This window comes from Phoca vitulina, unplaced genomic scaffold (assembly GCF_004348235.1).
Source record: "Phoca vitulina isolate PV1807 unplaced genomic scaffold, GSC_HSeal_1.0 scaffold72, whole genome shotgun sequence".
NCBI lineage: Eukaryota > Metazoa > Chordata > Mammalia > Carnivora > Phocidae > Phoca > Phoca vitulina.
In genome coordinates, this window is record NW_022589775.1 from 5,117,803 (window position 1) to 5,136,034 (window position 18,232).

At 38.9% G+C, this 18,232-nt stretch overlaps 1 protein-coding gene across 5 annotated transcripts in view; it reads right to left on the bottom strand.

Annotated features, from left to right (window-relative positions):
• The window catches only part of GRIK1 (glutamate ionotropic receptor kainate type subunit 1), a 375,722-nt gene extending 361,618 nt beyond the window's left edge, over positions 1 to 14,104 (bottom strand). For all 5 annotated transcript variants that reach the window (XM_032393338.1, XM_032393337.1, XM_032393336.1 and 2 more), the window contains exon 1: positions 12,853 to 14,104. In XM_032393338.1, coding sequence (XP_032249229.1) covers positions 12,853 to 12,970 — 118 coding nt within the window. In that variant the 5' untranslated portion in view covers positions 12,971 to 14,104. The remainder of the gene's footprint in view (positions 1 to 12,852) is intronic.
• Positions 14,105 to 18,232: the final 4,128 nt, after the last annotated feature.

The following is an 18,232-nucleotide window of genomic DNA, read 5'->3' on the forward strand; positions in this document are numbered from 1 at the left end:
TTCCATACTGTGTACTGTCTTTCTGATTTTTTATGACATTTGCAAAAAGTGAGTGCGTGATGTTATTCCTGAGCATTCTTCCCTTGTATGTAAATGCATTTAGCCTAACTGAAGGCTAACACTCACTGGAATTAAATTAAGGTAATAAAAAATATAATGTTAGTACACACTAATCATTCTAAATTGCTAGGCGATAGCCCACTCAATTGTAATTGCTATTTTAATTATTTTTCCAAGAGTCTTTGCAGATGAAGACATTTCTGCACACTCAAGTTACTGGAAGACAAGTTGACCAGAAATGCCTACATAACCCAAAGCTCAAAAATAATCTCAAGATATGTGCAGTTTCACACATTTTTTGGTTAGACTTTCCCTATGGATATTCTCCCCAGATGTCAGACTCTCCCTGGATTTTAATCTTTCAGTAATTATCACCACTTAGACTGTACTTCATCTCTATTTATCTTGTCTACTTTTTTTAAAGACATACCTCAAACCTTCTCTAAAGAGAGCATCCAGAAAGTAACCACAATGATTAATTCTGTGATCCTTGTATTCTGAAACTTGTATGGATTTTATTAGTTGATTACAACTTCTCATTCATTCAAGTGGATTTTTAAGAATCCTCAAATGAGCTGTATGAGAAAAAAATTGTAAGGAAATAACATTGAGATGCAAATTAAGAATTGTGGCTCAGGGGCGTCTGGGTGGCTCAGGTGGTTAAGCATCGAACTCTTGATTTCAGTTCAGGTCATAATCTCAGTGGGGTGAGATCCAGCCTTGAGTCAGGCTCCATGCTCCTCAGGGAATCTGCTTGAGATTCTCTCTCTCTCTCTCTCTCGGCCCCTCCCACCACAACTGGCTCTTTCTCTGAAATAAATAAATAAATCTTAAAAAAAAAAAAGAATTGTGGCCCAGCTACTAGTCCCTCTCTTAGTTTAGTTTCTGAGAAAGTCAGATGTTAAGGTCTTTGAATGCCCTACTTGGTCTTAAGCACCACTTAAAAAATATTTATGTATTTATTGATATGATTTTTTTATTTGTATATATGCTACATGAAAAGTATGTCTCTATTTTTTGTACTGATATGCATTCTGTAGCTTGTTCAATGGGACTTTGGTCTCATTTCTCTCTCTTTACCACTTAGCTATAATTTCTAGAAGAGTATGCCACATAAATTAATAATGCACAATAATTTATAACACATTTTTTTTGTATTTTCTGTTAAACAATGATTTCCCCTTAAGATATTTATTTGGTAGTTTAATACTGACAATTTTCTGACAAATGCTCTACAGATGTAGCTAAAATATGATCAACACTTTCACGTTAATTCGGCCTTAGATGATGGCGTGTGTATCTTGTTGTTCAATCTGACCAACATCATCAGCCACAGAATGGACATTCCAAAAGAGCTCATAGCCTGAAAACATTTTGGAGACACAACATGTTGTCATGATCTAGGCTGTCCCTGTGTCATTCCTCTCCACACTTCCCCCCTACCTCCCACACCCCCAGTCACTGACAGCATATTTATCCCCATTGTGCTTCCCTAATTATTACAAATGCAATGATAGCTTTATATGTGATTTTTTTCCCATGTAGAATAAATAAGAAAAACAAAAACAAGTTGGACTTTTAATATATACATATTTATATATGAATATATCTATGTTAATTAGTATTCTCTATTATATATAGCATTATATATTGTAATGTGTATAATAATATATTTAATAACATGTGTATGCAATACACATACTAATTACATAATATAATTATGATATAATACATAATAATTACATATACTTGTGTGTATATATATATAGAAAGAGAGAGAGATAGAGGGAGGGAGGGAGGGAGAGAGATATGAGTCTTAAAAGCTTAGGCTTTCAATTACAAAAGCCAGAAAACTGAAATTTCAAAAGTTTGTTTTTATTGTTGCTTCTGTTGTTGTTGTCTTAATTTTAAAAGCTTCATTTTAAATACCACCATTGTGTTTACAGGCTGAAGCTCAGAGTTCAGGTAAATGTGAGACACTGGGAATTCAGCTCCCTGTTTTCCCTTCTTGCAGTTTGGGGGTGGGAGGCCAGGAGAGCCCCTCTGATCTGGGGAGGACCTGTGTCCTTACCATGGTGTAATCTGGGAGAGGACAGCACCACAGGACACAGTGTTCCCTCAAGGTGCATGAAGGAGGACTAAGACAGAGGCTTTGTGAGCTTGAATAGAAAGGGTCTCAGATAACAACCAGGCCGAAAAGTAACTTGCTATTGGGGGGAGATTCCTCCTTGATGACATCTGGGCAAACAGCCCACTTGAGAGACCAGTCTCAAAGGGTCAGCAGCCCCAGAGTGATCCAGGTGTAAGCAGCGGATGCCATGGAGTTAGAAGCCAATACCCAGATTCAGACAGGACAAGCTACACCACAGTGGATGTCCTGGAGGAATGATAGCAAATGCCTCTCCCTTAAAGGGAGGAGTCTTTGATCACTGTAGGGGGAAGGAAGAAAAGAGATTCCTAAAAATTTACATTGTAAATTGCAAGTGAGGACTTTGATGTAGTCCCATTGGAACAAGGGGCTTGTGGGCATAGTTAAGTTTAATTTCAGGGAAATGAACAAAGTTCCATTTGCACACATGTGATGCTGTGGCTATAAATGCGAAGCATCATGGGGTTGCTCATCTTCACGCAGCATCTCAGCTCAAACCGACGACAATAAGCAGAGCCAACACTAGAGGGAATGCGGATCTGGAAGGGGTTGGCTGGTGCACCCACGTACGTATTCACCACCAACTCCTCTCTGACAGACAAGGCAACATATTTACTAAAAGTTTATGTGACATGGCCACACTAAGAATCACTGGGGCTAGACGTATTCTCATTTCAGTGCCTTTTTCACTGTGCCAAACTGCATGCAAATGACTGCTAGATTAATCTAGAAACTACAGAATGGTAACTTTCACCAATCATTTTTAAATTGGGCAAAGAACATTAATAGGAATCAAAGTGAAAGAAAAAAATCACCATCTTAACATAACAAATGGCTTCCCTTTTCCACATTTATTCTCTTGTAGTTCTGATCTATAAGCAAGGATGAATTACATACATTCTCAATCCAAAGCAAAGCACAGAAAACTATGAACCATGGTCTATACGATTTCTTAAGCATTTTCCAGTTATAACACATGAATTTCATCATAAAATTATATTTAATAGATCTTTCTTTCTTGAGTTTACTCTATTCTTTTCTTAACCATTCCCCTCCTGTTGAACATTTAAATGATTCACAATTGCTAATAACAGCTCTTGCCAATTCACTGAACTGTATAGAAACAGCCTTAGGGTTCAAATATATACCGAGGACAAAAGAAACGCACACTACCCAGAATTCAAAAGGCAAATATTGCCTTTAGACTTGAAAGATGGCTACATCTGACTAATTCATTTGTAGGAGATGAAGTACCATAACATCTTGTACAATATAAACATAGGCAGGTCAACGGAATGCAACTTCTGTTTATGGATTGCCAAAGTAGGTAATCCAACATTTTAGAAGTTTAAAATTAAAACAAAAACAAAACAAAACAAAAACCCTTAAAAGTTGCCATTGAGTTACTATAACGAAAAAAAAAAACCCCACACTTGATTTTCACCATCCTTTCTCCAGTTTGAATTATGAAGTATTTTATTGGTTCTGGGAATTAAGTATTGATTTTTTTAAGGGCATGTTAGATAATTTTGCTAAGAAAAGGAATCCACACAAATAGTTTGCTATGAGTATTAATTCAAAGACATTAGCACTTAATGCCTCTAACAGAGTATGTTACAATTCTTGAATCAATATTCAAAATTAAATTATGTTTAATTAAGTACAAAAGGCAAAGAATAGTAAAAAACCTAGATGCTAATGGATAGAAACAGCTTATGTCTGATTTTCTACAAACTCACTGAAGAATTCTAAAGAAGACATAGAGCCATCATATTTTATCAATAACAATTTTTATATACAGTTTATTTCTTTCACAATTTTTTCCAACATTATATGCTGTTGTCTTTATTTTAAAGATACTCTAGAAAACTCTTTATGTAGCTATTATATGGAATTGACAATAGTTTTTTTATTTGCCTTGATACAATTAGTTACAGATCTTTATGTACTACAAAATAGGTAGGAACAGTAACAGCAGAAGAAACCTTGATATGGGTTGAGTTTTGTGTTTTTTTTTGTTAATAGACTTTCTTTATTTTTTAGAAGTTTTAGATTTACACAAAACTTGTGAGGGTTTTACAGAGAGCTCTCATACACTCCACATCCAGTTTCCTCTGTTGATACCTTTACATGGGTATGGTGCATTTGTTAAAATTAATGAAGCAATATTCATACACTATTACAAGTAATATTCATTTTTATTCAAATGTTCTTAGTTTTTACCTAAAGTCCCTTTTTCCTGTTTCAGGATCCCACTCAGAAAACCGCGTTACAGTTATTTGTCAGGTCTCCATAGGCTTCTTTAAGGCTGTGACAGTTTCTGAGGCTTTCTTTGTTATTTATGACCTTGGCATTTGAGAGTACTGGCCAGGTATTTTGTAGAGAGCTCCTCTACGGTATTTGTCTGCTGTTTTCTCATGATTAGAGTGGGGGTTTGGATTTGGGGGAGAAAAACCAGGTAGATAAAGTGCCATTTACATCCCATCACATCGAAGGTAGATGCTGTCAACATGATTTATCACTGGTGATGCTGACCTTGTTGGGAGATATGTCTCTTCTTGCCCATTTATTTACTTACTTATTTATGTATGTATTTAATCATTTATCTACAACAGTATGGACTCATGGGTATTTATTTTATACTCTGGGTTATAATCCAATACTACTTTTTAAAATTTTACTGCTCAAATTATTGCAGTTTTGGCCATTGGGAGCCTGGTACCTGGTGTCTGTGTCTCTTCAGCAAATTCCCATCAGTGGGATTTTTGGGAGCACTCCCTTACTTTTCTGGCAGTACAAGATGCTCCAGGATCATCTTGTATATTTCTTCTAAAGTCCCCAAACTGTCCATTTCTCCAGGTGTGCCTGGGGGTCAGGTGTGCTCATTGCCTCGGAGATATCACTGTTTCTAGGCTCTCTTACCTGGGACATGTACGTATGTGTACACTAACACATTTATGGCTTGTTATCAATCAAATAAGCCTTAGCATAGTCTATAATCTTGGACTTATTCAGTGTAATAAGTAATGCATTTTATTAAATTCCTTTGTGCTTTTCAAAGGAAAATAATAAGTAGTAATGAGTTGCAAGTCTTCCAAATTGATAACTGAAGATAATAACCATCATTAGATTTCTATGAAATAAAAACAGACATATACAATTCTAGTATAAAAATCTGTGTTGTTGAGCTCCTTTTGGAACATTCTTCAGCAGAAATTTTAAGGAGTATTAATAGACTTTTGTATATTGTTGTATTTTGTGTTTTGTTTTCCTAAGTCAGGATAGCAGTAAACTAGTAATTCATCAGAAGACATAAAATAGGATGATTCTTCAAATGTATTTAGCCAGCTAATGCACCAAGGAATACACTGAAGGATTTAAAGAGTGAAAGGAAAGTGTTTTCACTATTGTAGGGTGCTTCTGTGAGATTGATTTGTGGTCAATAGAATTTTACTCTTCAATTAGTCAATGTCCTTCCTTCTTAATTTCACTTTGTAATTAATCTTACCTTGTATTTAATAAGTATGTTAACATAGCATTATACAAAATTACATGCTTAAAAAAATCTTAAATTTTTAATATGAACAAAAAGAATGAAATATTGTTTAAGTGACTTGGGGAAGTTATCTAAAGATTTTTACATTTTCAGTAGTTCATAAATAACATAAATACAAAATCAAATATTTTTACCTCTTTATCGTTTTTTTGTTTGCTTGTTTTCTCCTCCAGGATAAACCATTTTTTCCATTTGACTTATTATTACTAATACTATAATGTTGATGTAATAAGATTATAGGTTTTTTCAATTTGACGTGACAACTGATCTCAGCAGTAAATCAAGACAAACTCATGAAGTTTATGTAGCTGGTATACATTTCTTTTTATTTTAAATGTTTTCATTTCTCCACGAAAATTGATCATTGAAAAAATCAGATAAGCATTTTAAAAAAAATAAGTAGGTTGAACTTTAAATATAGACAGCCTTTTAACTTAACTACAGATTATATTCTTGGAAAATATATTATAAATCTAATATGATTTTTTCATTTAGAATCATGTTAAAAAGCAAGTCTAGTGAAAAATAAAATAGGCAAATGTCCCCGTATCACACTTCACAGTAATAAAAATGATATACTTTTAAGCATAGGTAATGTGGTTTTAAAAATGTTTTCAATATAACAGAGAACAACAAGTATCTAAACGTTTAAATGTACAGTTGATCCTTGAACAACATGGGTTTGAACTGCATAGGCCCACTTATATGCAGAATTTTTTCTGATAAATAGAGTACAGTACTATAAATGTACTTTGTTTTCCTTATGATTTTCTTTTCCCTAGCTTACCTTATTGTAAGGATACAGTATCTAATACATATAACTACAAAATCTAAGCTCATCAACTGTTTATGTTAATTAATAAGGCTTCCAGTTGACAGTAGGTAACTAGTAGTTAAATTTTGGGGGGGATCAAAAGTTACATGAGGATTTTCAGCTGCACAGGGGCTGGTGCCCCTAACCTCTGTGTTGTTCAAAGGTCAAGTGTACTCTTAAAGCTTTATAAAAAAGTTCTGAGGTAGAGTGGACAGAATTTTGATTAGATTGAAGAAGCAGCAGGATGTGTGGTCGTGTGAGTTCTGATGTGTGGACTGAAAATTTCAGTGGTTTTATTGGCCAGTGTTTCCTCAGATATGTTCTGAGGAGCAAGAGTTCAGTGAGACATTAATAGTTGTGATTCAAGTAAGAGTCCTCTGATAATGAAAATGTAGGAGATACTGGATTTAAGAAAAGAAAGAAACAAGTTTCTTTGTGCAGAATCACAAAGAACCTTTAATATATATAAAACCTGCCTCATGAGTCTCTAAGGGACACCATTTCTCCACACTTAGTTGGCCACAAAAATAAATTATTCTAGAGCACAAAACTCTTACCCTGTTCATTCATAGGGAGGGAGAGAGAGGGAGGACCTTGGTCAACTCTACCACATGGCATTCATTTTACATATGATACCACACTTCATCTTTGCAATAAACCCATGAGTTTGTGATTATTTCTTCTCTAGCTAAAAAAACACCACCACCCCCCAAAAAAAACACACATTAGTAATCTTTTCAAGGTCAACCAATTAGGAAAAGGCAGATAGAAAAGAGAATCCCCTTCTACCTGGAGTTCTCCATCACTCTTTCTTCTAGGAGAGTTTTGGAAAATTTTAGGACATAGATGATATTTTCTAGATTATATGATTAATTATTAGTGGAACAATGGAAGAGGATTGAGAGGCTATGGGAAATCACCACCACCAGACTATCTCCATTAATTCTCCCTCAAAACCATTCCAGAGGGCATGTTTTGCATGGAGCACTGGGTGTTATACGCAAACAATGAATCATGGAACACTACATCGAAAACTAATGATGTAATGTATGGTGATTAACATAACATAATAATAATAAAAAAAAAAACATTCCAGTGAAGTGTACAATCTAATTAGAAATGGTGTGTCTGCTAGGCATTCAGGAGCAAAACTTTCCCTTCAACTGGATTGCCTTCCTTAACCTCCTCTTAAAGAGAAATTATGGAGAATCAAATAATAATACCATCTTTCCTCTTTGCTAATTGACTAAAATATACTCAAATATAAATTATTTTAACTTTGATTTATGTGGTTATCCCTGAATCACTAAGAGAAACAGTTCATCTTTCTTATATTTGATTTCAGCTTAAACAGTTATGTAACTGCATAGATAAGTCCATACACAATACTGCATACTTTAATGCAAGGAGCTCAAAACTTGAGAACAGAATAGCTAGCTTCAAGTGCTGTCATTTCTACCAACTAGCACTTGAACTTAGGCAAAGCTACCAAGTCATGGTGTTTTCACTGAAAACAGGAGATTAGAAACCATATAGGAAATGTAGCCACAGTTCACGTTTAACATAGTATAAGCATTGGGCTTGTAAAATTAATATTAAAGAAAAAAGATGAATTATGCAGATAAAATAATATGATAAAAGAGCTGTTCATCTGCAGAAATATGTTCGCATTAGCCAGGCACTCTCTTTTCATCGTGCTAAAAGACAGTTTCTCAGGTTTTTCAAGGACCGGTGGCGTTCTCAAGTTGATGTTAGGACCAACATCACCCTGCTCTGTCTGGGTGAAATCTACCTGAGGCCAAACAGATCTCCCCCAACAAAGGTAGGAGTTTCTGCTCAGGTTTGGCAGAATGAACCCACTCTATCTTTCCTCTGTGTATTTGGGGTCTTGAACTTATTCCATGTTGAGTATGCCGTTGCTGTAATAAATCAATGGTAGAAATGAACTGAAAACTCCCGATGAATAACATTTGGAATGAAAATATCAAGTGTCTGCATTGGGCCTGATGAAAAACTTCAGTGGTTATATGCAGTGTACACCACCAGAATATAAGCTTCAAGGGGTCAGATGTGTTTGTCTGTTTCGTTCACTGTTGTATGTCCTGCATTTGGAATTATGTCTGGCTCATGGTAGGGGAGTAAGCATGTAGTAAATATTTGTTGAATGAAGAATGAATATTAAAATGATGAAAGAATTCGTGACTAAAGAATAAAGTTGTGAGTTTTTGTACACGGAAGCAAAAATACAAACAAATATGTATGCAACAAAGTTTAGAATTTTGGGGATCCTGAGGGTTAAATATTAAAAAATGATGTTATGGCCTACTTGATAATTAAAATAAAATCCATTTGGATCTCTCTTAAGGAAATAAGAGCATTTGGACAACTATATTGTCATTTAACTTTCCACGCAAGTCATATAAATTCCCACAATATTTCTCTTTATATGCTATATTTAATTGTATAATAGCAATATATTTTTAATGGTTTGCAAGTCACAAAAATTGTTTATTTGATCTCTCCCTTTGAAATAGGAAAGGCAGATATCATTACGGCTAATTCACAGAAGAAGAGATTTGGGCTCAGAAATATTAAATGTGTAACAGAAATATACCACATTTACTACTGAGTCCCTGTTCAAGAATAAAATGTCAATAATGAAAAAAGTGAAAACAAAACAAAACAATTATAATGCAACTAATGTATCCATATACTGTTCCAAACACTCTCATATTCTATTTCATGTACTCTTACCAATGTCACTGTGAGGTTGCAATTGTTTTAGTTGGATTTTTCAGATGCATAATGAAGTCTTGGTGAGATTGAATAACTCTCGCTGACCTATCTAGTAAGTCTTGGAAAGGGGAACCAAACCTGTGCCTTGTGACAACAACTAATGTGTCAGAAAGCCTGGTTTCCACCACTTAACTCTTAACTCTATGCTTTTACCACCACCTCTATGACTGTGTATATTGAAATGATATGTAAAAATATAGGATGTAAATATATCTTTCTGTTATGATTATTATTAGAAATAGGATACATATGTCCCAGAAATTACATATGCACATGGTATTGTTTTTCTTTTCTTTCTTTTCTTTTCTTTTTTCTTTTCTTTTCTTTTCTTTTTTCCTTTCCTTTCCTTTCCTTTCCTTTCCTTTCTTTTCCTTTCCTTTTTTTTATTTCCACTAATGGAGGTTTGCCACTGTCTACTCAGGTCACCCAGCCCAGCTGTAACTATTAGTTATAGGTTCGCTGGCCATGTGACTCTGAAGCTCAAGTGTGTGTGTGGTATGGGGGGTGGGTGGAGATTTACTTGTTTTTATGGTACACTGAAGTATACAGAGGAAGACCCAGAATCCCCTAGGGAATTCCCAGTGGCTAGCCATATTTCTCTTCCATGCAGGGTGCTGGGAAATCTCTGGAGTGCAGTGGTAACATTTAGAGCATCTCCATCCTATAGGACCTCCTTCATTTCTCTAAACTGTGGTTTGAGGTTGGTTAAACTTTTCAACAGATATGCACAATATGTGTGAGAACCATGCAAATGTGCATACTAAATGACCTCTCCAATATTTAGCACGCATGAATTTATCTTACATTTTATACCTTTCATTCACTTTCCTCAATAGCTCAAGTTTAAGCAGACACTCACAAGCAAAGTAGACCGCTAATTAATTCATTCAAGCATTCAAGTGCCTTTTCATATAAACACAGTGCAAAGTGCCTAAGATTAATGCTATACGTTGGATATTTTAAGTTACTGGAAAACATGGAAGTCAATAATCAAGGGCCCCTTTTTCTGGTTGGTTGGATAGTTCATGGTTTGTGGGAAAGATAAAAAAAATGAGAGATGAAAAAGAATGCATTTCAGTTCTTCTCTTTCCTTCCCTACACACATGCACACACACACACGTACGCGCACACACACATACACACACTTCACACACTTGCTTAGTCATTAACTCCTTTGATATTTTGTATTCATTGTTGGACTTGGCTGACATAAGAAACTCCCTGTAAAAAGGCAGGTTTCCTCTGAGCTAAGGCTGGTTTCCATGGTGCTGAAATGTCCATTTAAAAGTAAGCATAGTCCTGAGGTACATACAGGGTAGTGCTCATGCCAACCACAGGTCACTCAGAGCCAGAAGAAGTTAAGACATTTGTACTGCATGTAAACAGCATCAGGCCATGCAATTTTACTTTATGCATTTCAGCTCCCATTTAGAAAAAGGAAATCTCATTATCTTGTACCATATATTTTAAGGTCAGTGAATCATGTTGGGATGTTTTCACTTTGAAAACCACTTTTAAATGGATGAGTATAATTGCTTGGATAAACACTCAGATCTGTGAACAAATATGTTTTAAAACATCCTCTTCCACTCCTTCTGGGAATTCCTTTAGATTTGGGGAACGCAGGCAAGGAAAATGCTACCTTAAGTTTGTTATACAGGAAGGAGGGCTATTGGCTGGTATAGCCTGTTCTAGGATGTCTAGATTTGTCTCTTTTAAAATATATAAGGTATAAGCAAAACACCAATTAAGTTAATAAGTGTTGGAAATTGTAACGCACATTCATCACTTCTTTAGTATTGTTCAAAGGAATGTGTTATTGGATCGTGGAGGGTTGACTGCATCCAGGAAAATCAAGATATTAAGACTAGAACATATATAAGGTGAAGGATATTTTAGTTATGAGTGGTATTGCGTGTATGTGTGTGTGTGAAAGGAATACTTTGGAACTCTTTTAATGGACAGTCTAAATTATCCAAAAATGCACATTATCATTATCCATAATCTAGAAAAATATATCTGCAGTAAAAATTAGTATTAGGTATCTTTTCTTGAAAATTAGATCCCACATACCTAGAGAAAATGCATTTCAGGGTAGTAACTTCTATATATATATTTTTTAACAAAACAGTTATATTGAGTGACAAGAACTAGTTTCTGAATCTTTGGAAAGAGGTTGCTAATTTCAGGTCAGAATCAGTAAAGTGATTGAGAAATTTCAGCTGCTCAGGGGTATCACTTGGCCAGTGCTTGCACTGTTCTGTGCACGTTCTGTGGGTTCCTGGAAAGGGTGTGAATTAGAAGCCCTTAGAGCTCGGGACTTCACTCTTGCTACCTCAAGTGGGAGACTGGAGAAGCTGGGAGACCCATGGGGTGTCTGAGCCTCACCTGTGGCTCTCTCTCTTCGTGTCTCTAAGAAGCACAGTTGGTTGGGGAAGGGGGAGGACAAGCTGAGACTAAGGGAATAGAAATTGGATTTAGTGTGGAAGGGAGAATATTAAAGAAGGCAAAGAGCTTTTTGAACATCCCCCCCCCCAAAAAACCAGCCTAGAAATTGCTCAGTGTTTCCACTAAACCATGGTGGTGGGTGCTGTGCATGTAGGTCTATGAATCCACACACTAGCAAAGTACCCCCCTCCCCACCTCTTCTACTGTCCTTGCCTTTTGCTCCCTTTAGGCTGCCCCAGGGTTCCTACATTCAGCCTTTCAGTCCATTTCTATTCCGTCTGAGACAGAAGTCCAGAGTCTTCCAGGGAGTTATCTTGACGGGATCATTCTCAGTGGCAGGCAGGCCTGGCAGATTGGTGGTCAAGTGGGACACTTATGTACCTGTTCTTCGTGCTGATTGACTATCCTCTCCACTCTTTGAACTCTCAGCCATAGAGTCAGAGCCGGGCTCTGCCCCACTCTCGTGGAACCCTCCAGACTTTGGAGGCTCCACGTAGAAGAACTCAACTTGGGGACGAAAACTTGGAGGCTCGGGGTTAGCAGGTTCTGGGAAATCCCTGTGGTCCCCGAATTTTACTCTTGACATCTGGACATGCCTGTGAGTACCAGGCATCCGGGTTGCCAGGGACCTGGGCTGCCCATCTGGAGCCCCCGACGTCCACCCAGACGCCCGGAGAGCGCATCTCCGCGCCCAAAGCAACTGGCTGCAGCCGCGAGACCCCGCGCCAAGAGGAGGGTGCCCGCGCGGGCGAGCTTGGCTCCCTGCGCTCCTGCCCGCGTTCTTGGAGCCGGGATTGAAAAACCCGCCAACCGTCCCTCGCGGGGAAGCCCGGCACTCGCCAGGAGGGCAGCGGTGACGCGGCTTCCCCTTTCTCGGAGCCTCCCGTGCGCGCTGCCCTCGCCACCCTCGGCTCTGCCCCTGCGCCGGCGCGCGCTGCCTCCCCGCGACCCGCCGCGCCCGCGCCGGCAGCGGGGAGCGGCCAGGTCCCGCGAGCCTGCAGCCCGGAGCGCTCCCCCGGGCTCACTCACCGATCCTGAGTACTTGCGGGGCGGTCTGGGGGAGGACGTAGCAGAGGAAATAGACGAGTGCCCAGCTGGCGTCCCTGGTCCAGAGCCCGTGCTGGGCGAGGAGTGCGTGGCGCTCCATCTTCCCAGCTTCTTAATTCCGGCCGAGACCCAGCCGCGGCCGCACGCCCGCGAGATGCAACCCGCTCGGGCCGGCTCCCTGCCTCATCCTCCCTGGGAGGCTCGGCGTCGGCACCCTGCACGCTCCCCGCGGAGAGAGATCGAGGGAGCGGGCGTGGGAACGCGGCGCTGGCTGGCGACGCTGGGCTGGCTCGGGGCTCCTCGCTTCTGCCGCTAGCCCATCACTGCTCCTCCTCCTCCTCGTCCATGGGCCGCAGACCGCGGAGGATCAGCGCGCTCCTGCTCTCGGAGCGAAGAGACCAGCTGAGGAAAGTTGCTGCCCCAATTTGCGGGCACGTCTTCCTCACTCGTCCTCTGGTCAGATGGAAAGTAGGGGGTAGGTGGAGGGGCCAGCGAGAGAAGGAGGGGAAAATGGGAAAGAAGGAGAGGAGGAAGGAGAAAGGGTACTGGGTGAGTTGGTGCAGGGACTCTGAGCGAGCAGGATGGGCTCCTGCAGGTTAACTGGGATCGGAGCCACGCTCTTGCCTCTCTCAAGCCTTGCTTTCCTCCCCCGGTCGCTGGCCCCACCCTTGATTTACTGCCCGCCCCAACACCACTGATCCAGACACTCACATACGCACACACGCACGCACATTCTCCCTTTCCCTCAACTTTGCGCTGTGCTGCTGGAAAGTCGATTGAGTGTTGCATACTCAAGACCGAGAAAATCTTATCTACTAAGTCGGAACGGAGGCAGTCTCCGCTGTGGGCTGTGAGTGGCAGAGGGCCTCCTTGGTAATGTCCCTGTGTCCCTGTTAGGGGGTCGTGGAGATGACCAACTACGACTCTTCCCATCACTAGATGGAGAATCGCCTTCTCGGACGCCAGTATTTCGGAGAATACCAGAGCTCCTGTTTTAACTCTGACAAGGATGAAAAGGAAGAGAAGGAGAAGAAGGAGAAGGAAAAACCTCCAGTACTCTAAGATTAGAGTGGCTTCTTTTCTATTCAGACCCCGAGATAATCTCTTGAAAAATTGCTTCCATTTACAGATGCAGAACTGGGAAAGGGGTAGCTGCCAGCGCCACTTTTTTTTTCTTGATTTCTTTTGACTGTCACGTTTGGACGCTGGAAGACAGGCTATTTTAGCTATGTAGGTTTGGAGACTATTTCCTAGTAGAAGGACAAGGACACTTCCCTGGGGAAATCATCAGCATTTGATCGTTTTGGCTTAATTTCCTTTGAGTTTCCTGGGGAATGTTCTACATAAATGTTTGCTAGCTGTGCATTAGCATTCATAGAGATTTTTTCTCCTAAGTATGGATTTTGGAGGACTGATCTAAACTGAGTCAATCTATTTGAAAAACATGTCTACAGACATACCAACCTAGAATAGGAAGGAATTACAAAACAAATCTAATGCATCTTAAGCTTCATTCATTCATTCATTCATTCACCAAATACCTGAGTACCTTGTATGTGGTGCCAGAAACTACTTTTTACTGAAGACCCTATATGGGCAAAAATGCACCACCTGTCCTCCAACGGAGATTATAACCCCACCACTGGAAGGTAATCAGTTCAGACCTCAAGTAGTAAGAAGAGTATATTTCACCCAATTTGTGTGTGTGTGGGTGGGAGCATTGCTAAGTCAGGAAAGTGTCAAACAATGGTATGGCGTGCTTCAGAAAGGAGTCAGACACTCCATTCATTCAATCACTCACTGGTTCATTCAGTGTATATTAAGTGCCTACTTCGTGGGAGGCATTGTGCTAAACCCTGGAGACACAGACAGAATATGGCTGCTACCATGAGGAAACATAGTGAAGAAGTGTGATGAGGTACAAAAAATGGTACTTTGTGCATGAAGAAAAGGAGAAATTTAACCTCATTATAGGAGTTTGGGAAAGACTTGAGGAGTGATGCTTCAAAGCTCAAAAATGGGTAGTATTCATGATTACTAAGTGCTTCTTAGAGTGAAAATAAATATAAAGATTGCTGGAGGATTTATTTTGAAGCCTAAAGATCTGTGTTAAGTATGTTCAGTTGTCTATTTTTTCTTGGTACATCCAGGGTCAGTAGACAGTAAACATTGCATCCCTAGATCTCGAGAACCTGAAGTCTCAAATTAGGTCAGCTTTTGAACAAACAGTGTTTGAATCCTGGTTTTACCTAATTCTAGATTTGTTGCCTTGGTTAAGTTACTTTATTTCCCTGTAGTAGAGCTTGCTAGTGCTTATCTACATCCATTTTTCTTCTTCCCAGGAACATTAAAGTCTGTACCTTTTCAGTTAGGTGTAATCATGTGACTATTGGTAGCTAACAAAATATGAGTGGAAGTGGTATGTGCCATTTCTGGGTGAAAAGGAAGGCAGTGAAAGATCTCACAAGGCCCTTCAGCATACTCTTCTCCTGGCCGAGTAACTCTGAAAGCCACAGTTTCTAGAGAGAAGATGAAATCAGCCTGGATCCCAGAGTTACCTTATGGAGAGGAGTTACTCTGAATAGTTGTCAGACCAGCAACAAACTGGTGACAAATCAGTAATGAACCAATGTTGTGTTTTGAGGTCTGTTTGTTACTGTAGCATGACATGTTCCACACTGACTGACACATTCTCTAAGACTTGATATCTTCATCTGGAGAACAAAAAATAATAATAACACAATGGGGCCACTGGAGTGTTATATTAACTCCTACATATAATGTATTTTCCAAGGATCTTGTTACTCAGTATAATTAGTTCATTTGTGGTAATTACTTTTTTGGTTAAGTGAATCTACACATATATTTCTAGTTTAAATATGCCTCACATGGTAGAGATTAAAATACATTGTCTGGTGGGAAATGAATTAATAATATTGATTCAATTAATAGTATAGTCATACTAATTGGTTCAACACTAAGGAAATTTTATTACTTTTATTATCTTTATTACAGTTCCTTTTTGATTGGTAGAGATCTTAGAAAGACTGCATTTCCTAAAGTAGGTTTTTTAAAGGATACTTGACACACTTAAGTTACTTTTTTGTATCATTTGTAAAATTCTATAAAGCTTAAAACTGAAATTTATTTCCTTGTTAAAATGCTTCCCTTCACTGCTCATGTACACAGGCTCATGGTGTTGAGTTACTCATGAGTGATCAGCAGCTGCTGTTAATTTGTTTTGTGCTTTTTAGAAGGACTGTATTTTGTGTATATATGCCTGTACGCTTTTTTTGCTCAAAAGACTATGTTAATCACTTTTGATTCACATTTTATAGTGCCCTCTTACGAATAAAAATACCCAATTGAATGCATACTGTCTTTTCCCCATTCTCCAAACCTCAAGCTTAAATTGATACAGTGTGGTTAATAAGAAAGCAGTAGAGTAGCATGCAACATTGTGTTCCCTATGAGAGCTGATGACATACTTAGATACTAATCCATTTAAAATTACTTAATTTTTAGAAGATAATTAGATGCAAAGAAAGAAGATAACTAGATACAAAGCAAAATAGCTTAAAATAAACTAAGGAACCCAGATGAAAACTGTGTTTTCAGAATGTGGTGAGTATACTTGAGTATACTTATGATGTTACCCAGGGCACTGAGAGCAAAAGATCAAGTGGCTTTTAGAGCCTGGTAGGAATGTGTAGCTAATTTAGGATCCTCATTTTGAGCTACTTCTTTGCTATACATTTTTCCCTAGGTGATGTCATATGTTTCTTATATGTTAAATGCCTTTAAGCCAAGGATTCCCATATTTTATCTTGTGCTCAGATTTTGCCTCTGAAATCCAGATTCACATAGCCAGTTCTAATTACTATTTCTGACCCAACATGTCAAACTCTTGATTCTGTGCCACAGCACTGCCCTCTCCCCAATTCCTCTTTCAAATATTCGCATTTCAAAGATTTTATTTATTTATTTTTGACAGAGAGAGACACAGTCAGAGAGGGAACACAAGCAGGGGGAGTGGGAGAGGGAGAAGCAGGCTTCCCGCAGAGCGGGGAGCCCGATGCGGGGCTCGATCCCAGGACCCCGGGATCATGAGCTGAGCCAAAGGCAGACGCTTAACCGACTGAGCCACTCAGGTGCCCCAAATATTCGCATTTCAATATGCATAGCCCCTTCCATCCCGTTACTAAAAATGGAAACTCAGAATGCCATCCCTGATTTCTCCCTTACTTCCCCCCACCCCCATATCCAGTCCATTTTCATACAGTATTGCTTTAATCTTTTTCTCTGCAGCTCCGTGGCTACCATACTAGCCTAGGGTTCCTCAACCTCAAAACTTTTGATATTTGGGCAAGAAAATTATTTGTTGTGGAGGCTGTCCTGTGCATTGTAGGATGTTTAGCAACTTCCCTGGACTCTATCCACTAGATGTCAGTAGTACCTTCCTCCCAAGTTGTAATAACCAAAAAATGTCTGCAGACATTGCCAAATGTCCTCTGAAGTACAAAATCATCCCAGGTTGAGAACCACTGCACTCATCCAAATCACCAAGATCTTCCCTCTGGTCTCTTACAGTAGACTCTTCACTGTCCCTCTCCCCACATTGGCCTCTTTCTATCCATTCTGCCCATCTGAATCTAAATCAGCTGCTCCCATTAATTTCCCTCACAATGGCCTGCTTAGTTCTCTCATGGTCATGATCAACTAATTATTTATTTACTTTAGTATAAATTCAATGATGGCAGACTACTCTTTTTACTTAAAACCACAGCACTTAGCACTTGCCTAGCACTTAGGGGGAACTTGATAAATGCTCATTGAATGAATGAATGAGTGAATGATATCTCATAAGCCATACAACCTGCAATTCATAAGTGCATATTTGTAAGATTGAACCAAATAATAAGCCAAATTTCTCTTTTGGTTTTATTCAAATCTCCTACACGTATCAGTTTATCTTAATGTTATCCCCAGGACATTAATGTAGTACTCTGTGTCAAGCAAAACTGGAGTATAACCTTACAACCCTGGCCTGATCGCCAACCATGGCTCACTTGCTCTTAGTCAAGTCACATAACTTCTTTAGACCTCAACTGTAACTGGAAGTAGTTAGGCTAATGCCTAAAAGTCAATGGGGACTAGTGTTATCCATTTCTCCTTCCAGTTCTGAAAACTATTTTTAGAAAGGAAGGGCTCAAAACTCATCTCTGTTCCCTCTTGGTTATAAAGAAATAAGCTTTTTCTTAAAATAATATTTATGGTTTCTATTCAGTTTGTGCTTATTCTATATGCTAGGCTCTGTTTGTAGTAGTAACATACTTAATACTGAGAGCAACCTTGGAAGGTA